This window comes from Myotis daubentonii, chromosome 4 (genome assembly GCF_963259705.1).
Source record: "Myotis daubentonii chromosome 4, mMyoDau2.1, whole genome shotgun sequence".
NCBI classification, from domain to species: Eukaryota; Metazoa; Chordata; class Mammalia; order Chiroptera; family Vespertilionidae; genus Myotis; species Myotis daubentonii.
Genome location: NC_081843.1, coordinates 10,102,663 through 10,127,283, shown reverse-complemented (window position 1 = coordinate 10,127,283; position 24,621 = coordinate 10,102,663). Strand labels below are relative to the sequence as shown.

Below are 24,621 nucleotides of genomic sequence, written 5' to 3'. Positions count from 1 at the left end.
GGGTTTCCCTTGGCCTGGACCCCCATAGTAACCTTATAAGGTGAGGCAGCTGTCGAACGAGGCAGGGAGGGGCCGGTTCAGGAGGCCAAGAGCAGCTGCTAAGTTTAGGGTGGTTTCTTCTCTCTTCGTAGAGACAACAGGTGGCTGGGCCCCAGTGCCCAGAAAAGAAAATGTCTTAGAGGCATTGGCATGAGGCTGGAGGAGGGAAAGGGAAGGAGGCACCTTGCTCAGGACATTGGGTCCTAGAGGGAGCAAGAAGAGGAGGTGTCATTGCCAACCTGGGGCCTCCTGGAGCTTCCTCAGCCAATACTGCCCCAGACCTCCACTGTATGGAGGGGACGGGACGCCGAGGCCTAGAGGGGTGGGAGAGAATACCTCAAAGTCACAGTCAGCCAAGCGGGGTTTTGTCCAGAATGGATTGAGAAGCCACTGACCATTCCAGGCAACCAAGAGGAGGTGACCAACTAATTTCTCTCTTTGTGTCTCTGACTCCCTTCCTCTGAGTTCTAACTTTCAAACTAGAATACAAATAAACGGTTATAGACTCACACTAGACTATGCCTTTCTCCTGTTTCAAAACTTTTCAAGGCTCCCAAGGTCTCAGCTCCCAGCCTGGCATTGAAGGCCCTCCAGTTCCAGCATCAGAGGTTTCTAGCCCCTCCGTTCATGCCCCATCACGATTCTGGCAACCTGAACATTTCTGATCTTTTGCTTCTCCAGGCCTTTGCCCATCCATGCCCTCTGCTTGGCACGCCTGCTCCTCCATGTTCACCTGACTCACCTCTACTGATCTTCATAAACTCATTTTTATGCTCCTGGACAGGGCTACTCTGCATTTATCCTGTCTTCATGACTGGACTGTAAGTTCTAAGGCAGGGCCTAAGTAATAATATGATTACATTTCACTAAACTGTTTCCAAATAGTGTTCACATCCACAAGTTCTGTGGGATGAGAGTTAAATTCCATTTTACAGAAGGGGAAACCAAGGCGCAGGGAGTTGAAGCACAAAGCCCAAGATGACAGAGCAGTCTCTCTGCCCTAGGCTGTCTGGTCTCTTCATACCTAGTGATTCCACGTTCTATATCTTTCCTCACAAAATCCTCCTTCTCTGCCCTAACCGGTTTGGCTCAGTGGATAGAGCGTCGGCCTACGGACTGAAGGGTCCTGGGTTTGATTCTGGTCAAGGGCATGTACCTTGGTTGCAGGCACATCCCCAGTAGGGGGTGTGCAGGAGGCAGATGATTGATGTTTCTCTCTCATCAATGTTTCTAACTCTCTACCCTTCTCCCTCTCCCTTCTTCTCTGTGAAAAATCAATAAAATACATCTTTAAAAAATATAAATAAATAAATAAATAAATAAATAAAAACAGTGAATTTACTTTTTTAAAAAAAATCCTCCTTCTCCATGAAGGGAATGTAGAAGGCTTTCCTGGTCCTTTAGATTCCCCAGACGGCTCTCTCCCACCTCTAAATTCTGCCACTACCCCTACACATACTCTCACTTGACTGTGAACTCCAGATGGGAGCGGGTTGTGTTTGTCAAAGTGCACCCATAAAACACAGCACAACACCTGGCACACTATAGGTGCTCAATAAATTGACTGGGTTTAAATCTAGGCACACCCCACTCAGGGGTACAGGGATGTGGTTCATCTCTCTCCAAGCGCTGTGGCCCATCTTGGGCCTTCTCTGAACTCTGCCACATTCTAACCCCCTTTTGAGAGAAAGAACAACCTTTCCTGCCCAGGTCCTAGTGCAGGGGTGGGCAAACTTTTTGACTCGAGGGCCACAATGGGTTCTTAAACTGGACCGGAGGGCCGGAACAAAAGCATGGATGGAGTGTTTGTGTGAACTAATATAAATTCAAAGTAAACATCATTACATAAAAGGGTACGGTCTTTTTTTTTCAATAGTTTTATTCATTTCAAACGGGCCAGATCCGGCCCGCGAGCCGTAGTTTGCCCACGGCTGGCTGTTCTAGTGAGACATGCTTCCCAAGACTCATTCCCTCCTCCCTCTCTCCCTGGACTCCAGCTGCTGCAGGCCCTCCAAGAAAGGAAAGGCCCTGAGCCAGGCTATTTTGGTATCTGGGGTGGGCACCCGCAGGGCTAAGGTTACCCTGGTATGTTAAGGGCTCCCTAGGGCAAGACTATATAACCCCAGAGAGACTGCGGCAAGCTTGCTCTCTGCCACTTTCCAGCCTTGCCCCCCGGGAACTGAAGACATGGTAAGAATCCCCCCAGCCCCTGCCCGCATCCCTCAGACCTCAGAGCAGCCTCACCCTTTGAGAGAAGGTAGCTGGTTCCCAGTCCATCAAGAGGAAAAAAGATGAGCCCTTCTTTTCTTGGTATCACTAATGGGGGGCATAGGGTAATCCACTCAGACACTCCATTCACTGGAGCCCAATCCCTCTCAAAGCATGCTCCATACTGTCCTGCTCTCCATCTTCCTAAAACCCTCTGGGGCCAAGCTGGCAAGGATTCCCACTCCCATGTTTTTTTAAATCTTTATTGTTGAAAGTATTACAAATGTCCCCTTCTTCCCCCATTGATCCCTTCCACTCCCCCCCCCCCCGCCACTCCCACAACACACACCTTCCCCACTCCCATTTTATAAATGAGAAAGTAGAGGTTCATACAGAATGAATGAGTGGATCGGGGTCACACAGGAAGTCTGGGACTCAGAGGAGGAAGGCTCAGGACACTAAGAAGAGGAAACTTCCACTTGGGTAGGATGGAGGGATGGGACTCAAGGGCTACAGGTAGGAATTTGGGGACGCCACTGAAACAAGCACCCACAGCAAAGCAGTCACAAAGAGAAGGAAGCCTAGAGCCAGATGAGTTGCTTTACAAGAATAAACGCAAAGAACCCGGAGACTAATCCATTGCCTCCAGAGAATAGTAGGATCTGGCCCATGGATGTCTTTGCCCAACCCTCACCCCCCAGGCACCCAAGAAGGCCAAGAGAAGGGCAGCAGCAGAGGGTGGAAGCTCCAATGTCTTCTCAATGTTCGACCAGACTCAGATCCAGGAGTTCAAGGAGGTGAGTGAAGGGAAGGGAGACTGAAGGCTGACCAAAGGCACCCTTGCTGCCCTCCCCAGCCTCCCACCCCGGAATGTGCACCTGTTTTAGTGGGAGGGGAAGGGTTTAGAATTCCTTGCTCCCCTCCCTTCTTGGCACGAAAGAGGACAGCTGGCTGGAGGCCACAATCTGATCTGCCTGGAGTAAGGATGCTAAAGCCTGGCCATGGGGGACCTAACCCCTCCCTGCCCTTGCCCTCCACAGGCCTTCACAGTAATTGACCAAAACCGTGATGGCATTATTGACAAGGAAGACCTGCGGGACACCTTTGCAGCCATGGGTGAGCCCCCCACCCAATCCCCTTAAAGGCCCAAGGCTGTAGAGTCCTGGGAATTCAGCAGCCTTGGGGGCCAGCCCTGCTGACTCCACCTCAGTCTACCCAGATGAAAAATGGGGGGGGGGGATGATGTGAATTTATGAGAAGAATCACCCTCTGGTCCCAGGACCCCACTCCAGCCCATGCTTCCCCCGCCCCATTCCAGGGCGCCTCAATGTGAAGAATGAGGAGCTAGATGAAATGATGAAGGAAGCTAGCGGCCCCATCAACTTCACCGTCTTCCTGACTATGTTCGGAGAGAAGCTCAAAGGTGAATGAAGCGTCCTGGGTCCAAGCTCCCAGCTGCCCCTTCCCAGATCTTTCAGAGACAGACCCTTCAGGGACCCGTGTGCCCTCTTACTCCAGGTGCCGACCCCGAGGACGTGATCACTGGAGCCTTCAAGGTCCTGGACCCTGAAGGGAAGGGTGTTATCAAGAAGCAGTTGTAAGTGACCCCTCCAGCTGCTCACCCACAGAAAGCCTCCTTAAGTTCTTGCCAAGGGTTAGGCGTTGCCAGGGATACGGGAGAAATGAAGGCTGTGATTAGGATTAAATTTGCACATCCCATGTGGGGAGAAGGGCAAAGCCTTTCGTGTTTGTGTTTGTGAGATCACTGGAAGGATCCAGCGTGACCCTGGTTTTCAGGAGAAACTGGGAATAGCAACAAGGATGAGGTGGGAGTGGGAAGAACTTACAAGGCCCCATCTCAACTCCCCTTGTGTCACCTCTTTACCTCTCTCCAGCTTGGAGGAGCTGCTTACCACCCAATGTGACCGCTTCTCCCAGGAAGAGGTGAGTGGGGTAGGGGCCTGGGAGAGGCAGAGGGGTGGGGGACCGGCGCCCCAGGAACCCGCAGGAAACGCGACCTGGCCGTCTTTCCCCAGATCAAGAACATGTGGGCGGCCTTCCCGCCCGACGTGACCGGCATGGTAGACTACAAGAACATCTGCTACGTCATCACGCACGGCGACGCCAAGGACCAGGAGTAGCGGGCCCTTCGGGACAGCCTGACCCCCGCCCCGGTCCTAATAAAATTGAGCTGGTCTTTGTTTCTTACCCGCGGCCCCCAGCGTGTGATTGTGGGGGCGCCGGGGAGAGTGGGCTGGAGTCCCCGACCAATGACTGAAGGCCGGGCCCGCCGAGCTCGCCGCTATTCCCGCGGGGAAAGCGAAGACGCGTGGCCTCAGGAAACTGAGTTTTGTTTTTTCATGTTTTAATTGATCTTAGAGAGAAAATGACATCTATTTGAGGAACATCGATGCGAGAGAGAAACAGAGAACATCGATCGGTTGCAGTTGCCTCCCGAACGCACCCGGCCAGGACGGCACCTGGCCTTGTGCCCTGACCGGAGTCCGACCGGTGACCTTTCGGTGCACGGGACAGCGGTCAACCCGCTGAGCCACACTGGTCAGGGCAGGAACCTCAGTTGGGGTTTAGAGGGGCTGGGCTGGAAGCCCCGGCTCCGGGAGGGGCGGGGGCGGGGCGGGGCCAAAGGCAGGACCCCAGCTCCGGGGTTGGGAGAACCGTTGGCCCAGAGCCCAGCGCCAGGGCGGCTGGGGTGAGGCGCGGGGCGCCGGGGCTCGGGGATTGGACAAGAGACGGACGAAGGCGGAGCGGATGTAAAGCGGCACCGGCGGGGGTCCTCAGAGAGCGGCCGACGGCTCGCCCTGAGCCTGGCTCTGCTGCACCTGCGCCTGCATCTTCTCCAGCATCTCTTGCATGCGACGCAGCTGTGGGGCGAGATCGCAGGCGGTGGGGCCGGGCGTGGCCGGAGGGCGGCTTCTTCGAAGAGGACTGGGGCTTTGGTCAGTGGGGGGCGGGGTGCTGGCTCACCTCTTCGTCTTTCTCGCGGATCAGCTTCTCCGTCTCGGCCAGGGGCAGCATGGGCAGCGGGATCTCCGTGGTGCTCCGGCGGGAAAGCTTACTAGGGGGAGGAAAAGGAATAGGAATCAAGGGCGGGATGTGGTTGTGTGGGTCACGACCCCGAGGCGGGGCCTGGAAGGGGGTTGGCCTCTAGGAGGTGGCTCTTGTCCTTGAGGTTAGGGCCGGAAGCTAGCTGGTGGGGAAAGACTTGGGAGAAAAGATCTGGATGGTGAAGGCGGGGTCAAGGCGGGGTCATGGATGTGGTGAGGGTGAGATCATGGAGCACCTGTGAGTCCACTCCGGCTCTCACCTGCGGCTGGCCCGATCGCGAGCCCCAGGCCGGGCCAGGCTCTGTAGACAGCGGGCCCGGTAGCCCTCATAGAGCAGATCGTGTGTCACCTCCTTCAGGTCCTGCAGGTGTGTCTGCACCAGCATCCGTCGCAGGTTCAGGAAATCGCAGTGATGTGGGTTCTCCACTGGGGGGCCACCGTGTGCATCAGGAAGCTGCCAGTCCGGGCCCACCCTCTGGGTAAGGTCTGCCCGAAATCCCACCCCGAAATCCCACCCTGCTCCTGGGGCGGGTCCACCTCTACAGCTCAGAGACCTCTCATCTGGCTCCTAGGACCTCCCAGACCGGAGCTCACCCGCCATCACATGTTGGGTGCGGTTGACTTGGCGGTGGCCTGGGCTCCCTGCTGGCCTCGGAATGCACGCCCAGCCTTACTCACCCTCCACGGTGCCCCAGGAGTAGCGGCGTCCCCTCACTGGTCGGGTGCCTTTGTCCCTCACTACCTCGCATGAACCGACAACTGCGAAAGGGATGCTTTCCTAGAGGGCGGGAATCAGGATCACCACTGGCCCCTCAAGGACAGAAGCTTCGCCTCAGCTTCCACCTCCACCTCTGCCTCCCCTGCTTCTCGGCCCCTTCCTCCCTTGCCTCTGCACCTTCATCTCGGCATCCTGCCTCTTGAAGTCTTCATCCTCATCTGAGTCACAATCGGGGAACTGGTAGATGTTGATTTCCTCCTCCTTCAACTGGTCCCGGATCTCAGAGCAAACAGATGCAGAGACAGTGAGAATCACAGAGGCTGCGAACAACAGACATTGCATGGCCCAGGCAGATTCAGATACTGACACTTGCCCTAGCCAGTTTGCCGCAGTGGATAGAGCATCGGCCTGTGGACTGAATGGTCCTGGGTTGGATTCCACTCAAGGGCACCTACCTAGGTTGCAGGTTTGATCCCTGGCCCTGATTGGGGCACCTAATCAATGTTTCTCTGTCTCTCCCCCTCCCACTCTCTCTAAAAGTCAATGAAAAAATATCCTCAAGTGAGGATTTACCAAAAAAAAGTGCTCAGATACAGACACTGGGTGGTCAGACAGGAAAGACAGATGGTAAGGAATGAACTGGAAGTGCAGCCCTGGGCTGTGTGGCTCAGTTGGTTGAGCATCATCCTGGGCACTGAAAGGTTGAAGGTTTGATTCCCGGTCAGGGCACATGCCCAGGTTTCAGGTTCTGTCCCTGGTCAGGGTGTGTGGAGGAGACAAGTCATGTTTCTCATGTCAATGTATCTCTCCCTCTCCCTTCTCTCTCTAAAATCAATTTTTAAAAAAATGCTCTAGCCAGTTTGGTTCAGTGGATAGAGTGCTGGCCCTCGGACTGAAAGGTCCCAGGTTCAGTTCTGGTCTAGGGCACGTACCTCAGTTACAGGCTCAATCCCCAGCCCTGTGTGGGAGGCAACCAATTGATGTGTCTCTCTCACATCCGTCTTTCTCTCTCTCTTTCTCTCCCTGTTTCTTCCACTCTCTAAAAATCAATGGAGCCTTAGCCAGTTTTGCTCAGTAGATAGAGCATCGACCTGCCAACTGAAAGGTCCCAGGTTTGATTCCAGTCAAGGGCATGTACCCAGGTTGCGGGCTCGACCCCCAGTGGGGGCCTTGCAGGAGGCAGCCAATGATTCTCTCTCATCATTGATGTTTCTATATCTCCCTCTTCCTCCCTCTCTGAAATCAATAAAAATATATTTAAAAAAGAAACACAAATCTCACACAAGGGAGGGGCATCACACTGAATTTAATTAAAAAAATGAAAATAAAAAGCAATGGAAAAAATATCCTCGGGTGAGGATTAACAAAAAACAAATAAAAGAAATGAACATAAAATCTCAGAGATAATGGGACAGTCATAGGGTGAAAAGACTGGGACAAAGACACCCTAACAGCCAAGGCAGAATCCTGGAAAGATTCTAAGATGAGGCAGATTCCAAAATACCCGGAGAGAGACATAGAAGCAGAAACAGTGGGCGCGGGCTCTGAAGACACTGGAGGGTGGGGGGCATCAGGGGTCATCACGTCTATGTTCCTACCCTCAGACAGGCTAGGCATCCAGCCCAGGGATTCCATTCTGAGCTTCCAGAGACACGGCTCTTTCAGGCAGCTCACTACCTACCTTCCGCAGAAACTCTCTCTAATAGCATTACACATCATGCTCCAAGAAGCCTACCCCAAGATCAAAGGAGTCAAAGCTGAGTTCAGGCCCTAACCGGTTTGGCTCAGTGGATAGAGCATCGGCCTGTGGACTGAAGGGTCCCAGGTTCGACTCGGGTCAAGGGCATGTGCCTTGGTTGCGGGCACATCCCCAGTGGGAGGTGTGCAGGAGGCAACTGATCAATGGTTTTCTCTCATCGATGTTTCTAACTCTCTATCCCTCTCCCTTCTTCTCTGTAAAAAATCAATAAAATATATTAAAAAGAAAAAAAAAAAAAGCTGAGTTCAGGTTTGAGCATGACTTTTGGCTTCATGTGGGGCCAAAGGTCAAAAGTCACCACACCCACCTTCTGCTTGAGAGCCTGGGTTTCTCTGGGCATCAGGGCATCTGCTTTGCCAATGACTGGGATGATGTTGACCTTCTCGTGCACCGCCCGGAGGAAGGCCACATCTAGGGGCCGGAGCCTGCACCCAAGGATTGGCCAGGGCTTGGTCTCAGGATATGGAGTCACCTCCCAAGCCCTCCCCAAATGCCCAACCCCCAGGGCGGCCCTCAGACCCCCGGCCAAAGGGTGAGATGAAGTAGAGGCAGCAGTGGACACGGGAATCCTGGATGTTCTTCCGGTTCAGGCCACTCTCATCCCTAAGATACTGCTCAAATTGCTCCTCAATGAAGCGCACCACGGGCAGCCAGCTGGGATGTGGGGAGGGGAGAGAGCATGTGGTGGGAGATCAGGGGTCACATGGCAGGGAAGGGGGCAAGACTAGCCAGGACTGTGGGGGTGGGAAAGAGTTTCTTTGTCTCCAACCAAAGAAGTCAGGAAACTGGCAGGGTCATAAGTGAGATGTCGGGAAGCACAGGGCACTTTGGGGCACACAGCCCCCAGAAATGCCCCCCACCTTTCAGTCAGGGTGGGTGGGAGGCCAGGGCAGACCAGCCCTGTCACTCACCCCTCAGTTTCCACCAAGTAGCCAGCCATATTGGGAGACGATCCCTCATTCCCTCCCCCGCTCCTCACCAGTCTGAGCAATCCACCGAGTCCCCAAAGCCAGGTGTGTCCACCAAGGTCAGCTTCACCTTAATACCCCCCTCCTCGATCTCCACGCCCCGACGCTCAATGGTCAGCGTTTGTGTCAAGCGAGCTAGGGGAACGGGGAGAGATCAGGGAACTGGGTAGGGGTCTGAGGCAGGACTAGTTTCCTTTCTCAGTATCACAATTGCCCCCACCTATTTTTTTTAGGGGAAGAAGCCGTAAGCTGCCAGAGTCCCCCAGAAAGTCATGGGAGCGCAGATGGAAAGGAAGATAGTGTAGCCTGGGGAGATGGGGGTGGGGGGTGGGTAGAGGGCCTGGAGAGGATGGGGAGAGTCTTACCGCTGGCCTCTGGCAGTTGCCGATCCTCATAGAGGTTGGTGAGAAACAGGCTGTTGATGAGGGTGGATTTCCCCAGGCCTGACTCCCCTGTGGACAGGCAGGCCCAGTTGGTCAGGTCAGAGGACAGCCAGGGTCTCTGGAGGACCCACCGCCTCCAAAACCCCCAGACCTGCCACCATGAGTGTGAAGTCAAACCCCTTCTTGATGGACTTGCGGTGCAGCTGGTTGGGAAGGGCTGCGAAACCCACATACTCCTTGTCCTGTTGGTGGGGGTAGACAATATAAGGCTGCTGGGAGCTGAGACAGGGCCCCAGTATAACCTCATCTCAAGGGCTAGAAGTCAGCCTACTGTGGGTTGACCTGGGCCTGGCTGCCCTGGCGGTTGGGGCCTGGGGACCTGGATTCTTAGGCATAAGGACTCACCATGGCCCCCGTCGCTGTTGCTGTACCTGCTGTCTCTCCCCACTTCCTCTGGTGAGGCAGGAAGTTGAGTGCAGCAAACAAGGGGGCGGGCAATGTAGGAAGCTGAGATGCTTAACTGGCCCCGAGAGGTGGGGAAAGCCAAGACCAAGAACACCTGGGGTCCTCACCATCTGGATTCCTTTGCCCATCATCCCTACGGGAAGCTTGAACCCCTCTGTCCTTTGCACACCTTTCTCCCAGGTCCCATTGTCTGGTGCATCACCCTGGTGGGAGGTGCAGTGTAGGCGGAGAGGAAGGAAGCAGGTTGGTCTGCCTAGCAGTGAGATGAAGGCTTTGACAGGGATGGTTAAAAAAAAATAAAAATCTTCGGTCTAAGTGATAAAACCCATAAAAGGATTGGAGGTGGGAGGGGCCGTCATTTTTTCTCACCAGCTCGTACAATGGATTTTTTTTCTTTAAATGCAATGGATTCTTAAAAAGACTACAGGTCATTGGACGACCGCCAGAGAGACGGTCCTTAGAATCCTGGCCAAGGCAGCCCCTGCTTGAAACTCTTCCAGGGTTCCCCAGAGAGCTCAGAATCAAGTCCGATTTCTGACCCGGCAGCAAAGCCTTCCCCATCTGGCCTCATCACGCCTTTACTCACTCTCCCTTCGCAAGGGCCCACATCCTTGACTGCCCATACCGAGCTTTTCCTTATTTTGCATCAGGTGAACTCTTCATCCTTCAAGGATTTGGTTAAAAGGGCTCTTCCTCCTCTGAAATCTTCCTCAACTTAGCCTAGGCGGAGTCATTTTCCCTCCTCTGGGCTTCCCAGCACCTGGAACAGGCCCCTCCGAGGACCACATTTGCTTACCTGGGTGTCTCTTCTATTCATGGCTGAGCTTTCTAAGGGCAGGGACCATGTTTCCCTAATTTCTATATCCTCCGTGTCTTACACAAGGACTGGCGCACAGAACGTGCCAATAAAACTCAGAAAGAACTTCTTCTGTGCGGCCCTAGGCAAGTCATTTGGCCTCTCTGCACTCCGTTTTCCTCATGTAAAATGAAATACACGCATTTCCACTTTATCAGGACTCAGTGGGTTCAGATTACACGAACTGTGGAGTCAATCAGTTATATATCAATTGACCTTAGCATTTATGAACTGAGTGACTTCTCTGAGCCTTTCTTTAAAAAATTATTTTATGTATTTATTTATTTTTAAAATATATCTTTATTGATTTCAGAGGGGAAGGGAGAGGGAGATAGAAGCATCAATGATGAGAATCATTGGCTACCTCCTGCACGCCCCCTACTGGGGCTTGAGCCAGCAACCCGGGCATATGCCCTTGATCAAAATTGAACCCAGGACTCTTCAGTCCACAGGCCTATGCTCTATCCACTGAGCCAAACCAGGTAGGGTTCTGAGCCTTTTTTTAAAAAGATTTTTTTCTTGAGTTTTATTTTTTCAAAGACTTTTAGAGTGAGAGGAATGGAGAGAGAGAGAGTGAAACATCCATGTGAAACATTGATCAATTGCCTCCTGCACAACCCCTTCTCCCCCTATCAAGCCAGAAACCGGTAACCCAGGCATGTGCCCTGACCTGGAATTGAACCTGATAGACTCACCTTTCCCTGGAATGTGGTTACTAAACCCACCCGTCCCTGGAATGGCGATGACTTACTGTAAATGTGATGTGGCCCCAACCCAGAAGGAGCACCTTGTATGGACATATACATTGACTAACCAACCAGCTCTCACCAAGTACCCCAAGCCCTCCTGTCTTCCTCATTCTCCTTAAATAAGAGTTCTTATCGCTGCACGAGCTGCTGCTCTCCCTTTGCAAGACAGCCCGGCAGGTCTTTCCTCTAATAAAGACTGTGTCACCTGGTTTTTGGCCTCCGACTGATCTTTCAGAACCATCAACCTTTAAGTGCACAGGAGGATGCTCAACCAACTAAGCCACACAGGCCAGGGCCTCTCTGAGCCTTTAAAGCTAGCCTCCTTGCCCTGGCCAGTGTGGCAAAGTGGGTTTTTGTAGATTCGGGCCTGTACACTGAAGGACCGCAGGTTTGATTCCCAGTCAAGGGCAGGCACGTACTTGGGCTCCCCACCCGCTGGACAGGGCACGTTGGGGAGGTAGCCAGTCCATGGTCTCTCTCACATCGATGTTTCACTCTCTCCCCATTCCTCCTTCCCTTCTATTTTCTCTGAAAAAGCAATGGGAAAATATCCTCAGATGAGGATTAACAACAACAATAAAAAAAGCAAGCATTAAAAAAAGAAAAAGCTAGCCCAGCTGGCATGGCTCAGTGGTTGAGCATCGACCTAAAAACCAGGAGGTCATGGTTCGATTCCCAGTCCAGGCAAATGCCTGGCTGCTGGCTGGATCCATCATTGATATTTCTCTCTCTCTCTCTCTCAAATCAATGAAAATATATTTTTTAAAAATAAAAAAGCTAGTCTCCTTATTATGTCTTGTAAGGGCCTGCTTGATCTGGATCCTGCCCATTTTCTTTCTCCACTTCTTGTGGTTTTATTATGTCCCTTTTAGCCCATGTTATGGACTGACTTGTGTTTCTCCAAAAATTCATGTGTGGGAACCCCCAATGTGACTGTATTGGAGATAGGGCCTTTAAGGAGGTAATCAAGGTGAAATGAGGTCATAAGTGTGGGACCCTGATCTGATAGGTCTGGGGTCATAAGAAGAGATACCACTGATCTGTCTCTGCAGAGAGGAAAGACCATGTAAGGACCAGTGAGAAGACGGCAATCTACAGCCTCTGGAGAGAGGCCTCACCAGAAACCAACCCTGCTGGCACCTTGAATTTGGACTTCCAATCTCTAGAACTATGAGAAAATAAATGTCTATTTAAGATTGTGGCATTCTGTTGTGGCAGCATGAGCAGATTAATACAGCCTATAGCTCAATCCTTTCCCCTCTTCACTCTAATGAGTTTAATGTGTAATTTTTGTATTTGTATAAATTTTGAAATATGTGTACAATACAGTACATTTTTTATTTTATTATTATTTTAGAGAGAGAAAGGGAAAGAGAAAGAGAGAAACATCTGAAAGGCACACCGCCTCTCCGGGCGGTGCGGGGGGAGGAGTCTGACCGCCCGGCTCTGAGATCCCTCCGCGCCCGCCGTAGGGCCTGGCCTCCCCGGAGCGGGTCCGAGTCTCCGGACCGGCTGCGTGGTGGCCGGCGGCGGGCCGAGGGGTGGGGGCCTGGCGGCGACCGACCACGGGGGAGGTCATGGGGGCGGAAGGCCTCACCGCCTCGCTCTTTCCTCCCTTCCCCGTGGTCGGCTCCCCGCTTGCCCGCGCTGGGGCCGGGGGTCCGTGCAGCCCTCGGGGCCCGGTCGGGGGGACCGGGGCCTGCGTGGGCCTGCCGCCGGGCCCTATGTGGGGGGCATTGGCTCCCCGGCCCACAGCAGGAGCCCAGCGCGGGCTGCCCCCCCTGGATCGGGCCGTGCAGCATTGGCGGCAGCGGAGTGGGGCGCGTGCCCTGGCCCGGGGAGGCCGCCATGCTGCAGTGCGCTGGCCCCATGGGCCGGGCCTGCTCCGAGCGGATGCCGCTCCCCCAGAGCTGGGCCGCTCCACCGGCCGCACCCCGTTTGCTGGGCCTGTGCCGCCCAGATGCGCTGGAGTCCCGGTCTGCCCGCAGGCCAGCTGCGGGTGCTGTGCGGGAGGGCCATCCTGCCTTGTGGCGAGTTCGAGCGGCGGCAGCAGGAGCCGGACAAGGACTGCGCCCTCCATCTTGCCTTGGGTCCTCCATCTTGGGACAGAGCCATGTGCGCCCTCCATCTTGCCTTGGGTCCTCCATTTTGGGATGGGGCCATGTGCTTCCTCACGGGAAGAAGCCGCTGCTAGCCACACCCAGGATTTCTCTGGATTAACCAATGGTGATCAAGGGAAGTGCACGCCATCACTATGACCACATCCTGTACCGACTCACGCCTGGCCAATCAGCCGGGCCCACAGTGCCCTCTCCTGCCCTCACTCCACCCCCCTTTAAAACCCCCTGTCCCATCAGGCCTCGCTCTCTCTGCCACTGGACTTTCCGCTGTGTCGGTGGGTCTGGTGAACGGGGAGCGCAGGCCGGCTTGCATAATAAAGGACTCTTTGCTTTTGCATCGGACTGACTGGCTCCCTGGGGGTCTTGGGAACTTTGAAATCTGGGCACAACAACATCAATGTGAGAGAGGAATATCTATCAGTTGTTTCCTGCACACACCCCAACCCACAACCTGGGTAAATGCCCTGATGGGGAATCAAATTCTCCTTTTGGTGTACAGAATGATGCTCCAACCAACTGAGCCACACCAGCTAGGGCTAGTATACAGTATAAATTTATACAAATGGTTTTATATATATTAATATATATATATATATATGAATACATTTCTGTGAATTTTTTCATTCAGCACTTTTTAAAAAAATATATCATTGATTTTGTACAGAGAGGAAGGGAAATGGATAGAGAGAAACATCGATGAGAGAGAAATATCGATCAGCTGCCTCCTGCACACTCCCCACTGGGATGTGCCTGCAACCAAGGCACATGCCCTTGGCCGGAATCGAACCTGGGACCCTTCAATCTGCAGGCAGACGCTCTATCCACTGAACGAAACTGACAAGGGCTCAGCACTATTTTTTAAAATATATTTTTATTGATTTCAGAGAGGAAGGGAGAGGAAGAGAGAGACAGAAACATCAGTGATGAGAGAGAATCATTGATCAGCTGTCTCCTGCACACCCCACACTGGGGATCGAGCCCGCAACCCGGGCATGTGCCCTGACCAGGAATCGAACCTCAATCTCCTGGTTCATAGGTCGATGTTCAACCACTGAGCGACGCCGGCCGGGCAATTCAGCACTATTTTGAAGCTTTATCCATGTTGCCATGTGTATATCTTATCCTTACTTCAACTTTGTTTTTAGTATTGTTCCCCTCATGTAACCTTGGGAAAAATCACCTGAGTCTCACTTTCCTCATCTATCAAATGGGTTTGGAAGCTCCTGCCACACTGAATTCACAGAAGTTGTGCAAACTTCACATGATTATAGAGACATTAAGAGTGTCATCTTACTAGTTGTGTGACCATGGCATTTTACTTTAACCTCTCTGTGACTTAGTTTCTTTTTATTTTATTTTATTTTTTAAGATGGTATAGCAAAGGTGGAGATTTATTGAAGAACAAGTACAGGTTCCCAAGTGGGGAGGAGGAAAGAGTCCCTGACTTAGTTTCTTTATCTGCTAAATGGCACCATCAACAAATTCTACCTGATAGGGTCATGACGAAGATTATATGATCTAATACACAAAAAGCTGTTAGTACCGTGCCTGGCAGATGAGATGAGCCCGCACAGAATGCTAGTATTGTTATGGGATGAGCTGGGGATGTGACTGCCACCAGTTCACATCTAGTGGGTTCTTGTAAATTCGTTGCTGAGGATCCAAACAGAGTTAATCAGTCAGGGTTACTTACGGTCCTCTGGGGAGACAGAAATAGCCAAAAGTGTGACAGCACTGATGCTAAAGTAGTGTAAGAGGGATAAACAGTCCTTCCAGAAGCCACGGGAAGGGAAAATGCTCCTCTCCCTTCACCACAATCCTTCCTCCTTGCTCATCAGGCTGAGCAGCCCTACCGTCAGTTAAAACTAAACTCCCCCCACCCTTGCTCTCCACAGGATATAGCCAATGTGTGTTCAAGTGCTTCCTATCAATCAGAAAAATCGGTCCCTTTCTTTCTATACCCTCTACCCTCTTGCTCCTGCCCTCAGTTCAGACTCTGATCAGCTCTTCCCTGAGTTATTCAGCAACCTTTAAGACAATAACATGGGCCTGGCTGGCATGGTTCAGTGGTTATCGACCTATGAACCACAAGGTCATGGTTCAATTCCCAGTCAGGGCACATACCTGGGTTGCGGGCTCGATCCCCAATTTGGTGTGTGTTGGAGGCAGCCGATCAATGATTCTCTCTCATCATTGATGTTTCTCTCTCTCCCTTCCTCTCTGAAATCAATAAAATATATTTAAAATAACATGTAAAATAAACATGTATATTCATTTATTGTATAACCAACACATATTCTCATAGAAAATTTTAAAAAATGCAAATAGATTAGAAAAATTTACATCTAATATCACTACTATTAAGCCTTTTTATCTTTCTAGATTTTCTCCTATGCCTCTACATATTAATATATATTTACAAAAATAGGATCATACTATAACTTTGTTTGGAAGCCTGTTTCTGTCCATTCATACTAGTATGTTCTATACATCTTTCTCTTTTAAAATATATTTTTATTGATTTCAGAGAGGAAAGGAGAGGAAGATAGAAATATCAATGATGAGAGAGAATCGTTGATTGGCTGCCTCCTGCACGCCCCACACTGGGGATAAGCCCACAACCTGGGCATGCGCCCTTGACTAGAATCGAACCAGGGACCCTTTAGTCTGAAGGCCAACGCTCTATCCACTGAGCAAAACCAGCCAGGGCTATACAGCTTTCTTTTATTTTTTGTACATTTTTTCTTTTTCTATGATAATAAGTGGACATCTACATTGCTATTTTTATAGATGCTCAGTATTTAGGTTGATTCCCATTCTTTCACTGGGATAAGCAATGTTGAGCAGGGGTGAACATCTTTGTGGTAATATCATTGTGTACTTGTCCAGCCATTTCCTTGGGCCTAATTCCTATAAAAGGAATTGCTGAGTCAAAGGAAGTAACATAGCTCTAGCCAGTGTGGCTCAGTTGGTTGGGCAATCGTCCTGTGCACTGAAAGGTCGCCAGTTCAAGTCCCAGTCAGGGCACTTGTCTGGGTTGCTGGTTCTATCCCAGGTTGGGGTGCGTGCAGGAGTCAACTGATGTTGATGTTTCTCACTCTCTCCCTTTCTCTCTGAAATCAATAAAAACATTTAAAAAATAGTAAGTGGGCCGAAACCGGTTTGGCTCAGTGGATTGAGCGTCGGCCTGTGGACTGAAAGATCCCAGGTTCGATTCCGGGCAAGGGCATGTACCTGGGTTGTGGGCACATCCCCAGGGGATGTGCAGGAGGCAGCTGATCAATGTTTCTCTCTCATCGATGTTTCTAACTCTCTATCTCGCCCCCTTCCTCTCTGTAAGATATCAATAAAATATATTAAAAAAAATAGTAAGTGGAACAACAAATCAATGTTTCTGTCTCCCTCACTCGCTAAAAAATCAATAAATAGCCAAAACCGGTTTGGCTCAGTGGATAGAGCGTCGGCCTGCGGACTGAAGGGTCCCAGGTTCGATTCCGGTCAAGGGCATGTACCTGGGTTGCGGGCATATCCCCAGTGGGAGATGTGCAGGAGGCAGCTGATCGATGTTTCTCTCTCATCGATGTTTCTAACTCTCTATCTCTCTCCCTTCCTCTCTGTAAAAAATCAATAAAATTATATTTAAAAAAAAAAATCAATAAATATATTTTTAAAATTTGCTCTGCAGAAAAGGTGCTTGGCTGGTCTTTTGTGTTAAGTTTAGAGATGATGTGAATTAATAGTGATGCAATATTCTATTTATATGCTTTTTAACTCCAACAAATCATGCATAGTCATTCATGTGATAAGGTCTGGGGGTTGTTTAGACAAAGATCCCACCTTGAGCTTCCTAAGAGGCAACGCATGGTACACAGCAGTTTTTCCATTTAATAATCTGGATTAGTTCTTTTTATTTTTTTAAATATATTTTTAGCCAGGCCAGTGTGGTTCAGTGGCTGAGCATCAACCCATAAACAGGAGGTCACCAGTTCGATTCTGGTCAGGGTGGGCTGCAGGTTGCCCAGGGTGCAGGCTCAGTCCCCAGTAGGGGGGCAGGTAGGAAGCAGCAGATCAATGATTCCCTCCCATCCTTGATGTTTCCTCTCTCCTCCCTTATTCTCTGAAATCAATAAAAACATATTTAAAAATATGTTTACACATATTTACATAGTTTTTATTTGGATTAGTTCTTTTTATCTTGCTATGTTTTCATAGCTCCCTATGGCCCGACCAGGCATTTCCTGGAGGGGCTACTGTATTTTTAAACCCAAGTTCAGGTTCAGGCCTAGTAACTTGCGGCTTTGTCTTCTCAGTCAAAGCCAGCTCTGCAAGAGTATGATGTGTGGGCTGCTCAGCTTTGGGGGGAAGGTTCCTTCAAGAGGGGCTAGCTCTTTGCCATTTTTTAACTTCTTTTATTTTATATATATATATTTTATTGATTTTTTACAGAGAGGAAGGGAGAGAGACAGAGAGTTAGAAACATCGATGAGAGAGAAACATTGATCAGCTGCCTCCTGCACATCTCCTACTGGGGATGTGCCCGCAACCAAGGTACATGCCCTTGACCGGAATCGAACCTGGGACCTTTCAGTCCGCAGGCCGACGCTCTATCCACTGAGCCAAACCGGTTTCGGCCATTTTTTAACTTCTTACCTGTTTGCTGCCACAGATACCTGCCACATGTTGGACCCCCAAATGTCTGTGGCATAAATGAATAAACTTACCATACACGCTTTCACTGCTTTCCTATTATATAAACTCACGACACATTAAAATGGGAATGTTCTCAATTGCCCTCTTTGAGGATAGGTCTTAATCATCTTGGATCTCAATCTGCTAGCACATTCTAGGTTTTCAGTTAGTATGCGGGCCATTGTGCATTTCATTCCCTCCGTATGGAGTTCTTCATTCAGCCCCCACTTCAGCCAGACTCTGGACTCTGAAATCTTAGCTGTCCTTGAAGTACCAGCTCAAAAATGCCACACCTTCCTTGGTTACTCTAGCGGCGCCAAAGGACCAACAGCTGGTATTTTTTTGCAAAGTGTTTTTACACACACTAATCTTCAACCATTCAAATGAGGTATTAATGTTCCCATTTCACAGTTGAGGAAACAGAAGTAATTTCCCCAGGGTCAAACAGTAGCCAATGACAAAGCCAGAAATCAAACAAATGACCTTAAAGACAGGTCCAACGCCACTAAACTCTACAGAAGTATCCCGCTCTCTGCGCTACTCTCCTTCAGCATCGGGCCATCTGCACATGTCCATACTCTAGTGGGCCGAGCGCTTCCTCATAAGCTTCTTTGTATTATTTTCAAGGCCTAAACAGCAGACATTGGTTGGTGACCCATACGCATGTGTTGACTTGTGGTCCTTGTTTCTGCCTAACATCCACGCACACAGACACACGGAATCAAGCGGACTCATTCCCGGATCAGAACGCCTCCTGCCCTCCCGCTACGGGGGCAAGGAACACAGGCCTTGGCGTTCATTTTCCGCGATCTGTGTGCTTGTCCCTTTAGCCTGGCAGCACCCCGAGGACAAATCTTACATGCGTTCCATCGCTTGATACCACATTCTTGGCTTAGCAAAGAGTGGCTAATAAATGTGGATTAATACTGTCCCCCCTCCCCATCATCAGATGGGCTGCAGGGACTCCCAGGCGCTCGGCCCCAAAGGACAGACACTGGGGCTCAGGCCCAGCCAGGGCCCCCCAAGCTGGGAAACGGGGCTTAGGTTTCCGCCTCTCCCGGCGCGGCCTTGGGCAGGGCTGCGACCTGTCCCCGGTCTTGGTCTCCCCGTGGCCCTATGTCTCTGCCGGTTTCATTGTCTTTGTCGCTCGGCCTGTAGCCCTGCCTCTCCAGGACCCTGGCTGTGCTCAGCTCCTCCGCCTCCGCTCCATGACGGCGTATCTGTTTCTGCATCAGCGGCCGCCTCTCGGCTCGGCCTCAGCGTCTGCTGACTCGGCGCCCTCAGGGCACGACTCTGAGTCCGGCTCCGGGTCTCCGCTCCGGCCGCGGGTCCGACCGCTCTGCCCGCCTCTCCCCAGCGGCGTCCCCGGAGGCACCCGGCCTCCGTCGCCGCGCCGCCCCGGCCCATCCCCCCGCCCCGCCCCGCCCCCACCCGGCCCGCGGCGCCCAGACCGGCCCGCTTTGTTCCCGAGCCTCGGACCCGCCGGCTTTGTTCCCAGCGCCTCGGAGCCACGCCCCCCGCCGCAGGTCCCCGCCGCCCTTTGTCTGCCGGGCCGGCCCGCACCCCGGCCGGTCCGCGGCGGGAGCTCTTTGTCTCCCCGGCCGCCGACCCGAGGGCCCGGCCCAGCGACAGTTGGGAGAGTCCGGCTCGTCACCAGGAGGCACACGGTTAATACCACCGAGTTCGGGCCCGTCCTCGGCTCAGAGCAGCCCCCTCCCCGCCCGCCCGCCCGCCGCCCCCGAGCTCGGCCGACCGCCCGGCCGCCGCCGGCGCGCGGCTCCTCCGGGTCCTAGAGCGGCTCCGCGCGGCCCGCTCTTCCGTTTCCCGTCCCCGCCCCCGGCGGCCGCCCCGGGACGCTGGTCCGAGTCCCCTCCCCGTTGGACGCGGAGCCCGCATCCCAGAGCTGTCGGGGGCCCGGGCGCCGCGCTCACCCCGGGGCTCCGGGGAGCGCTGGGCGGCGGAGCCGGAGGCGCCCAGCGGGGCGGGCGGCCGCGAGCCGGAAGGAGCAGCAGGTGCAGGGGCGCCGGCGGGGGCGGGGGTGCGGGGCGGGCACCGGGAGCCGCGCCCGGCACCTCGGACCCAGATGGTGCCCGGTGCCCGCGCCCGCCGGCGGAGGGCAACGGCCGGGCGCGGGCCGCACGTGGCCGCGTGACCGGGGCTGTGCTTGTCCCCTTGCCCAGGCGGCGAGCCTGCGATGGAGCGCGCGGGGGAGCCCTGGGGTCCGGACCTGCACGGCCGCGAGGAAGGGGAGCCGCCGGGCGGCGCCCGCACAGGTGAGGCCGCAGCGATGCGCCGCCATGTATAGGTGAGAGCTGGGCTGAGGGCTGCGATGCTGGGCTCCGCCTCGCCAAGACGCAGGAAAATCGGCCATGAACTGTGTTTCCAGGGAGAGAGGGGAGCAGGAGCAAAAACAGAGGGAGTCCGTGTGTCTGTGCACCCACTGTGCGCCGGGCCGGCAGGGCATCATCTCAAGGACTCGCCCTCCCCAGCAGTCCTCGGCCCTCGCTGCCTGTGCCCGGCGGCGGGTCTCCTGCTGCCTCGCCGGGCCGTGGCAACCTCCCTCAGCCCGCTTTTCTCCAGCGATGCACCCTGCGCCCGCATGGAGCCCAGACTGCATCCGATCTGGTCTCCCTCCTCTAAAACCTCCCCTAGCTCCTTCTGCCTCCTAATTAAGACCCTTAGCCTAGTGTTCGGTTCAGCCCCTAGTCCCAACCTCCCTTTCCAGCTTATCCTCCAGTGTCTGTCTGTCTGTCTCTCTCTGTATTTTATACATTTGCTACTTTGGTGACAGTGCAGATATTCTGAACCTACAAGTAGGATTATTTTTGCTTTGCCTTATTTCTCCTACCAGCCCTAAGCATCTTGAGGGATCGGTGTGTGTCTGGGGCATCTCCGGTAAACACAGACGACTGAAGTAATAAATTACAGAATGGGCTAAAACCAAAAAGACAGCATTGAAATAGCAAATACCAGTTTTCCTAAATAGGGACAATATGATGCAGTGGTGACACAGGCCTGGGGGTCAGACAGACCTGAGTTAGAAACCTGGCTGTGCTACTTGCTAATCTTTATAACCTTGAGCAAGTGACTTAAATTCTCTGAGTCTGCAGATGGGCATAGTAATGGCATCACCTCATGGGGTCGTTTGCAAGTGTTGAGTAATGCTTAGTTCGGTGATTGGCGCGTATCAAAGGCGTGGTTAAAAGGAAAATACTATTATTAATGAGAGGCGCAGACAATAGTAAGTTCTTTAGAAGCTCAGAGAGAGAGAGAGATCCTTGTGAGGACAGATTGTCAAGGAAGCTTTTCTGGGCTGAGCGGCAGGGCAGGTCTACAAATGGCTTTTCTTTCCCCAGGTCTCGGGGGTGAGAATGTGGAGATGTCTCGGGCGGATGAGTTTGAACCTACCCCACAGGAGGATGACTTGGGGTTCAAGGAAGAGGACGATTTGGCCCCAGGCCATGAAGTAGGAAATGCCTCTCTCAAGCCTGAAGGCATCCAGACCTGGGATGACTTGTGGGTCCAGAGAGAGGGACCAGGAAAACCTCAGGCTCGAGACAGAGGCCCCCGGCTCCTGGGAGAACCACGCTGGGGCCAGGCTAGTGATCGGGCTGCTGTATGTGGCGAGTGCGGCAAGAGCTTTCGGCAGATGTCGGATCTGGTGAAACATCAGCGGACACACACCGGGGAGAAACCCTACAAGTGTGGGGTCTGCGGCAAGGGCTTTGGGGATAGCTCTGCCCGGATCAAACACCAGCGAACTCATAGTGGCGAAAAGCCCTACAGAGCCAGACCGCCAACACAGGGCCCTCCAAAGATTCCTAGGTCCAGGGTGCCTGCCGGGGAGCGCCCCACTATCTGTGGTGAATGTGGCAAGAGCTTCCGGCAGAGCTCAGACCTGGTGAAGCACCAGCGGACACACACGGGCGAGAAGCCCTACAAGTGCGGCATCTGTGGCAAGGGCTTTGGTGACAGTTCTGCTCGCATCAAGCACCAGCGAACACACCGTGGGGAGCAGCCCCCCCGGCCCATGGTGCCCCGGCGGCCGCCGTCTCGAGCAGCCACAGCAGCCGCACAGGGACCCAAAGCCCAGGACAAGCCATATATCTGCACGGATTGCGGCAAAAGATTTGTGCTCAGCTGCAGTCTTCTGAGCCACCAGCGCAGTCACCTGGGGCCCAAACCTTTTGGCTGTGATGTGTGTGGAAAGGAATTTGCCCGGGGCTCAGACCTGGTGAAGCACCTTCGGGTGCACACGGGAGAGAAGCCCTACCTCTGCCCTGAGTGTGGCAAGGGCTTCGCCGACAGCTCTGCCAGGGTCAAGCACCTCCGCACCCACACTGGCGAGAGGCCTCACGCCTGCCCTGAGTGTGACTGCACCTTCAGCCTCAGCTCCACGCTTCTCCGCCACCGCCTGACTCACATGGAGCCGCAGGACTTCAGCTTCCCAGGCTACCCCCTGGCTCCCCTGATCCCCAGCCCACCCCCCAGCTCCAGCTCCCCGCCACCTCCTCTTGGTACCAGCCCCCCGCTGACACCTCGAAGCCCTTCGCACTCAGGTGACGGGCCTTTTGGCCTGCCTGGCTTGGAGCCAGAGCCCAGGGGCCCACAGGCTGGGGAGCCACCCCCACCACTCGCAGGTGACAAGCCCCACAAGTGCCCCGAGTGTGGCAAGGGCTTCCGCCGAAGCTCAGACCTGGTGAAACACCATCGGGTGCACACGGGGGAGAAGCCCTATCTCTGCCCTGAGTGCGGCAAGGGTTTTGCTGACAGCTCAGCCCGAGTCAAGCACCTCCGTACCCACCGCGGTGAACAGGCTCGGCCGCCACCACCATCCACTCTCCTGAGGCCACATAACCCCCCCGGCCCAGCGCCCATGGCCCCTCGACCCCGAGTCCGGGCCCAGCCCTCGGGACTCAGCCAGCCCCATGTGTGCGGCTTCTGTGGGAAGGAGTTCCCCCGGAGCTCAGACCTGGTCAAACACAGGCGCACACACACTGGGGAGAAGCCATACAAGTGTGCGGAGTGTGGCAAGGGTTTTGCTGACAGCTCTGCCCGGATCAAGCACCAGCGTGGGCATCTGGTCCTGAGGCCTTTTGGGACCGGGGGTGGTCTGGCAAGGCCCCTCAAGGAGGAGCCACCAGTGGAACTGGAATGATGGGGCAGAGGGAGGGTGGAGGAGCAGGAGACCACAGGGGTGGCATCTTGCCTAATCAGAGAAGAAGGGACCTGGGAGTTGGTGGGAGAGAGAAGGAAAGAAGGTGGGAGGGGAAGAAATGGAGAAAGCAGTGAATAGATGAAGATTGGAGACAATGATCTTGAAGCTCAGGAAACTGTCCCAGCTGGGCTCAGTCAGGACCTTGCCAGTGTGGTCTACACCCCCAGCTTCTAGAACACTGCCTCGTGCACAGTGGGCACTCAATAAATCTTTGTTGAATTAAGAAACTGGTCTTAGCCTGAAGTCTTTAACCCTAAATTCCTGTAGCCTCTAGCCCAGGGGTGGGCTAACTTTCTGACTCGAGGGCCACAATGGGTTCTAAAACTGGACCGGAGGGCCGGAACAAAAGCATGGAAGGAGTGTTTGTGTGAACTAATATAAATTCAAAGTAAACATCATTACATAAAAGGGTACGGTCTTTTTTTTTTTTAGTTTTATTCATTTCAAACGGGCCGGATCCAGCCCGGGGGCCGTAGTTTGCCCACAGCTGCTCTAACCTGTTAAGAATGGGTCAGCACCCTGGACCATGGTTTGGTCCAACCTTATGAGACTTGGGGTTTAGGAGCCAGAACAAGGCAGGGGCAACCTGATCATCCTTCTAAGGAGAGTATTGCTGTGCTGCAGGCAGTGCCCAGCCTCAGGCCATTGGACATGGTCTTGGCCAGGAAGGGCCCCTGTGGACAGAGCCCAGACCTGCCTGCCCGGGAGGACCCCACCCACCCTGACACCTGGACGCTGGCAGAATGGGCTAGAGAGCAGAAGGAGAACTCTGCACGCCAGGCCCAGGCCCTGTGCACACCCGCAGAGAAAGCGGCTGGGAGGGCAGGACTGGAATGAGGAGAAGCCAGGGAAGTTCCAAGGCCAGACAGACACAGCTCCACGTTTCCTTGCCAATAAACGGCTTCTCTGCGGCTTGGACTCGTGTGTGTGTGTGTGTGTGTGTGTGTGTGTGTGTGGTGAGGGGTGGAAAAGGTGTCCAAGGGTCACAACAGGCGGAATCCCCAAGCTGTGTGTAAACGTGTGGGTCCCTTGCCTTCTGGTCAAAGAAGTGGACTTAGCTGTTTTCTAGCTCTGACATCTGGTTAAATAGCCACCAGTTGTTAACAGGTCCCAGATCTCGGTGCCCACAAGGTGCCATCCACACCACACACGCCATACAGCGCGGCCCTTAACAGGAAAATCTCTGGATCCCACAGGCTGAGGGTGTTCAGTGGCAACAAGTGGGCCGGAGTGTGGTGGGCTGCGCTGGTGCAGACGGAAGGCCCCAGCATTGATGCTCTGCCTGCCGAGAAGCCCCACTTCTCTGAGACCCTTTTCATTTGTCAAGAAACAGGTCATTTGGCTGCACATCGCAAAGAGAAGGCAAAAGGGGTACCTCTATCGC

At 53.4% G+C, this 24,621-nt stretch overlaps 3 protein-coding genes across 10 annotated transcripts; 2 read left to right on the top strand and 1 right to left on the bottom strand.

Moving 5' to 3' along the window:
• The first annotated feature begins 2,085 nt into the window (after positions 1-2,085).
• MYL11 (myosin light chain 11) lies at positions 2,086-4,455 on the top strand. The gene is made up of 7 exons (XM_059692298.1): positions 2,086-2,229; positions 2,949-3,044; positions 3,288-3,363; positions 3,566-3,670; positions 3,766-3,844; positions 4,143-4,191; positions 4,284-4,455. Exons 1-7 carry the CDS (start codon positions 2,227-2,229, stop codon positions 4,386-4,388), a joined length of 513 nt encoding a protein of 170 aa, XP_059548281.1. The 5' UTR covers positions 2,086-2,226; the 3' UTR covers positions 4,389-4,455.
• A 160-nt stretch (positions 4,456-4,615) lies between these two features.
• On the bottom strand, positions 4,616-10,578 carry SEPTIN1 (septin 1). Of its 6 annotated transcripts, none has more exons than XM_059692293.1 (11): positions 10,402-10,578; positions 9,292-9,382; positions 9,123-9,209; positions 8,769-8,892; positions 8,309-8,443; positions 8,097-8,214; positions 6,208-6,309; positions 5,991-6,090; positions 5,573-5,738; positions 5,233-5,323; positions 4,616-5,129 (listed from the first exon to the last, which is right to left on the bottom strand). In XM_059692293.1, the coding sequence occupies exons 1-11, from the start codon at positions 10,420-10,422 to the stop codon at positions 5,043-5,045; spliced, it is 1,122 nt and encodes a 373-aa protein (XP_059548276.1). In that variant the 5' UTR covers positions 10,423-10,578; the 3' UTR covers positions 4,616-5,042. The 6 variants fall into 6 exon arrangements, with proteins under 6 accessions (XP_059548276.1, XP_059548279.1, XP_059548275.1 ...); XM_059692296.1 differs by having other exon boundaries at positions 9,318-9,382; positions 10,402-10,573; XM_059692292.1 differs by lacking the exon at positions 10,402-10,578 and adding an exon at positions 9,775-9,876.
• Positions 10,579-19,538: 8,960 nt separating this feature from the next.
• ZNF48 (zinc finger protein 48) lies at positions 19,539-23,464 on the top strand. 3 transcript variants are annotated; one of them, XM_059692289.1, is made up of 3 exons: positions 19,539-19,686; positions 20,200-20,292; positions 21,376-23,464. In XM_059692289.1, the coding sequence occupies exons 2-3, from the start codon at positions 20,214-20,216 to the stop codon at positions 23,175-23,177; spliced, it is 1,881 nt and encodes a 626-aa protein (XP_059548272.1). In that variant the 5' UTR covers positions 19,539-19,686; positions 20,200-20,213; the 3' UTR covers positions 23,178-23,464. The 3 variants fall into 3 exon arrangements, with proteins under 3 accessions (XP_059548272.1, XP_059548271.1, XP_059548273.1); XM_059692288.1 differs by lacking the exon at positions 19,539-19,686 and adding an exon at positions 19,720-20,031; XM_059692290.1 differs by lacking the exon at positions 19,539-19,686 and having other exon boundaries at positions 20,040-20,324.
• The last annotated feature ends 1,157 nt before the right edge of the window (positions 23,465-24,621 follow it).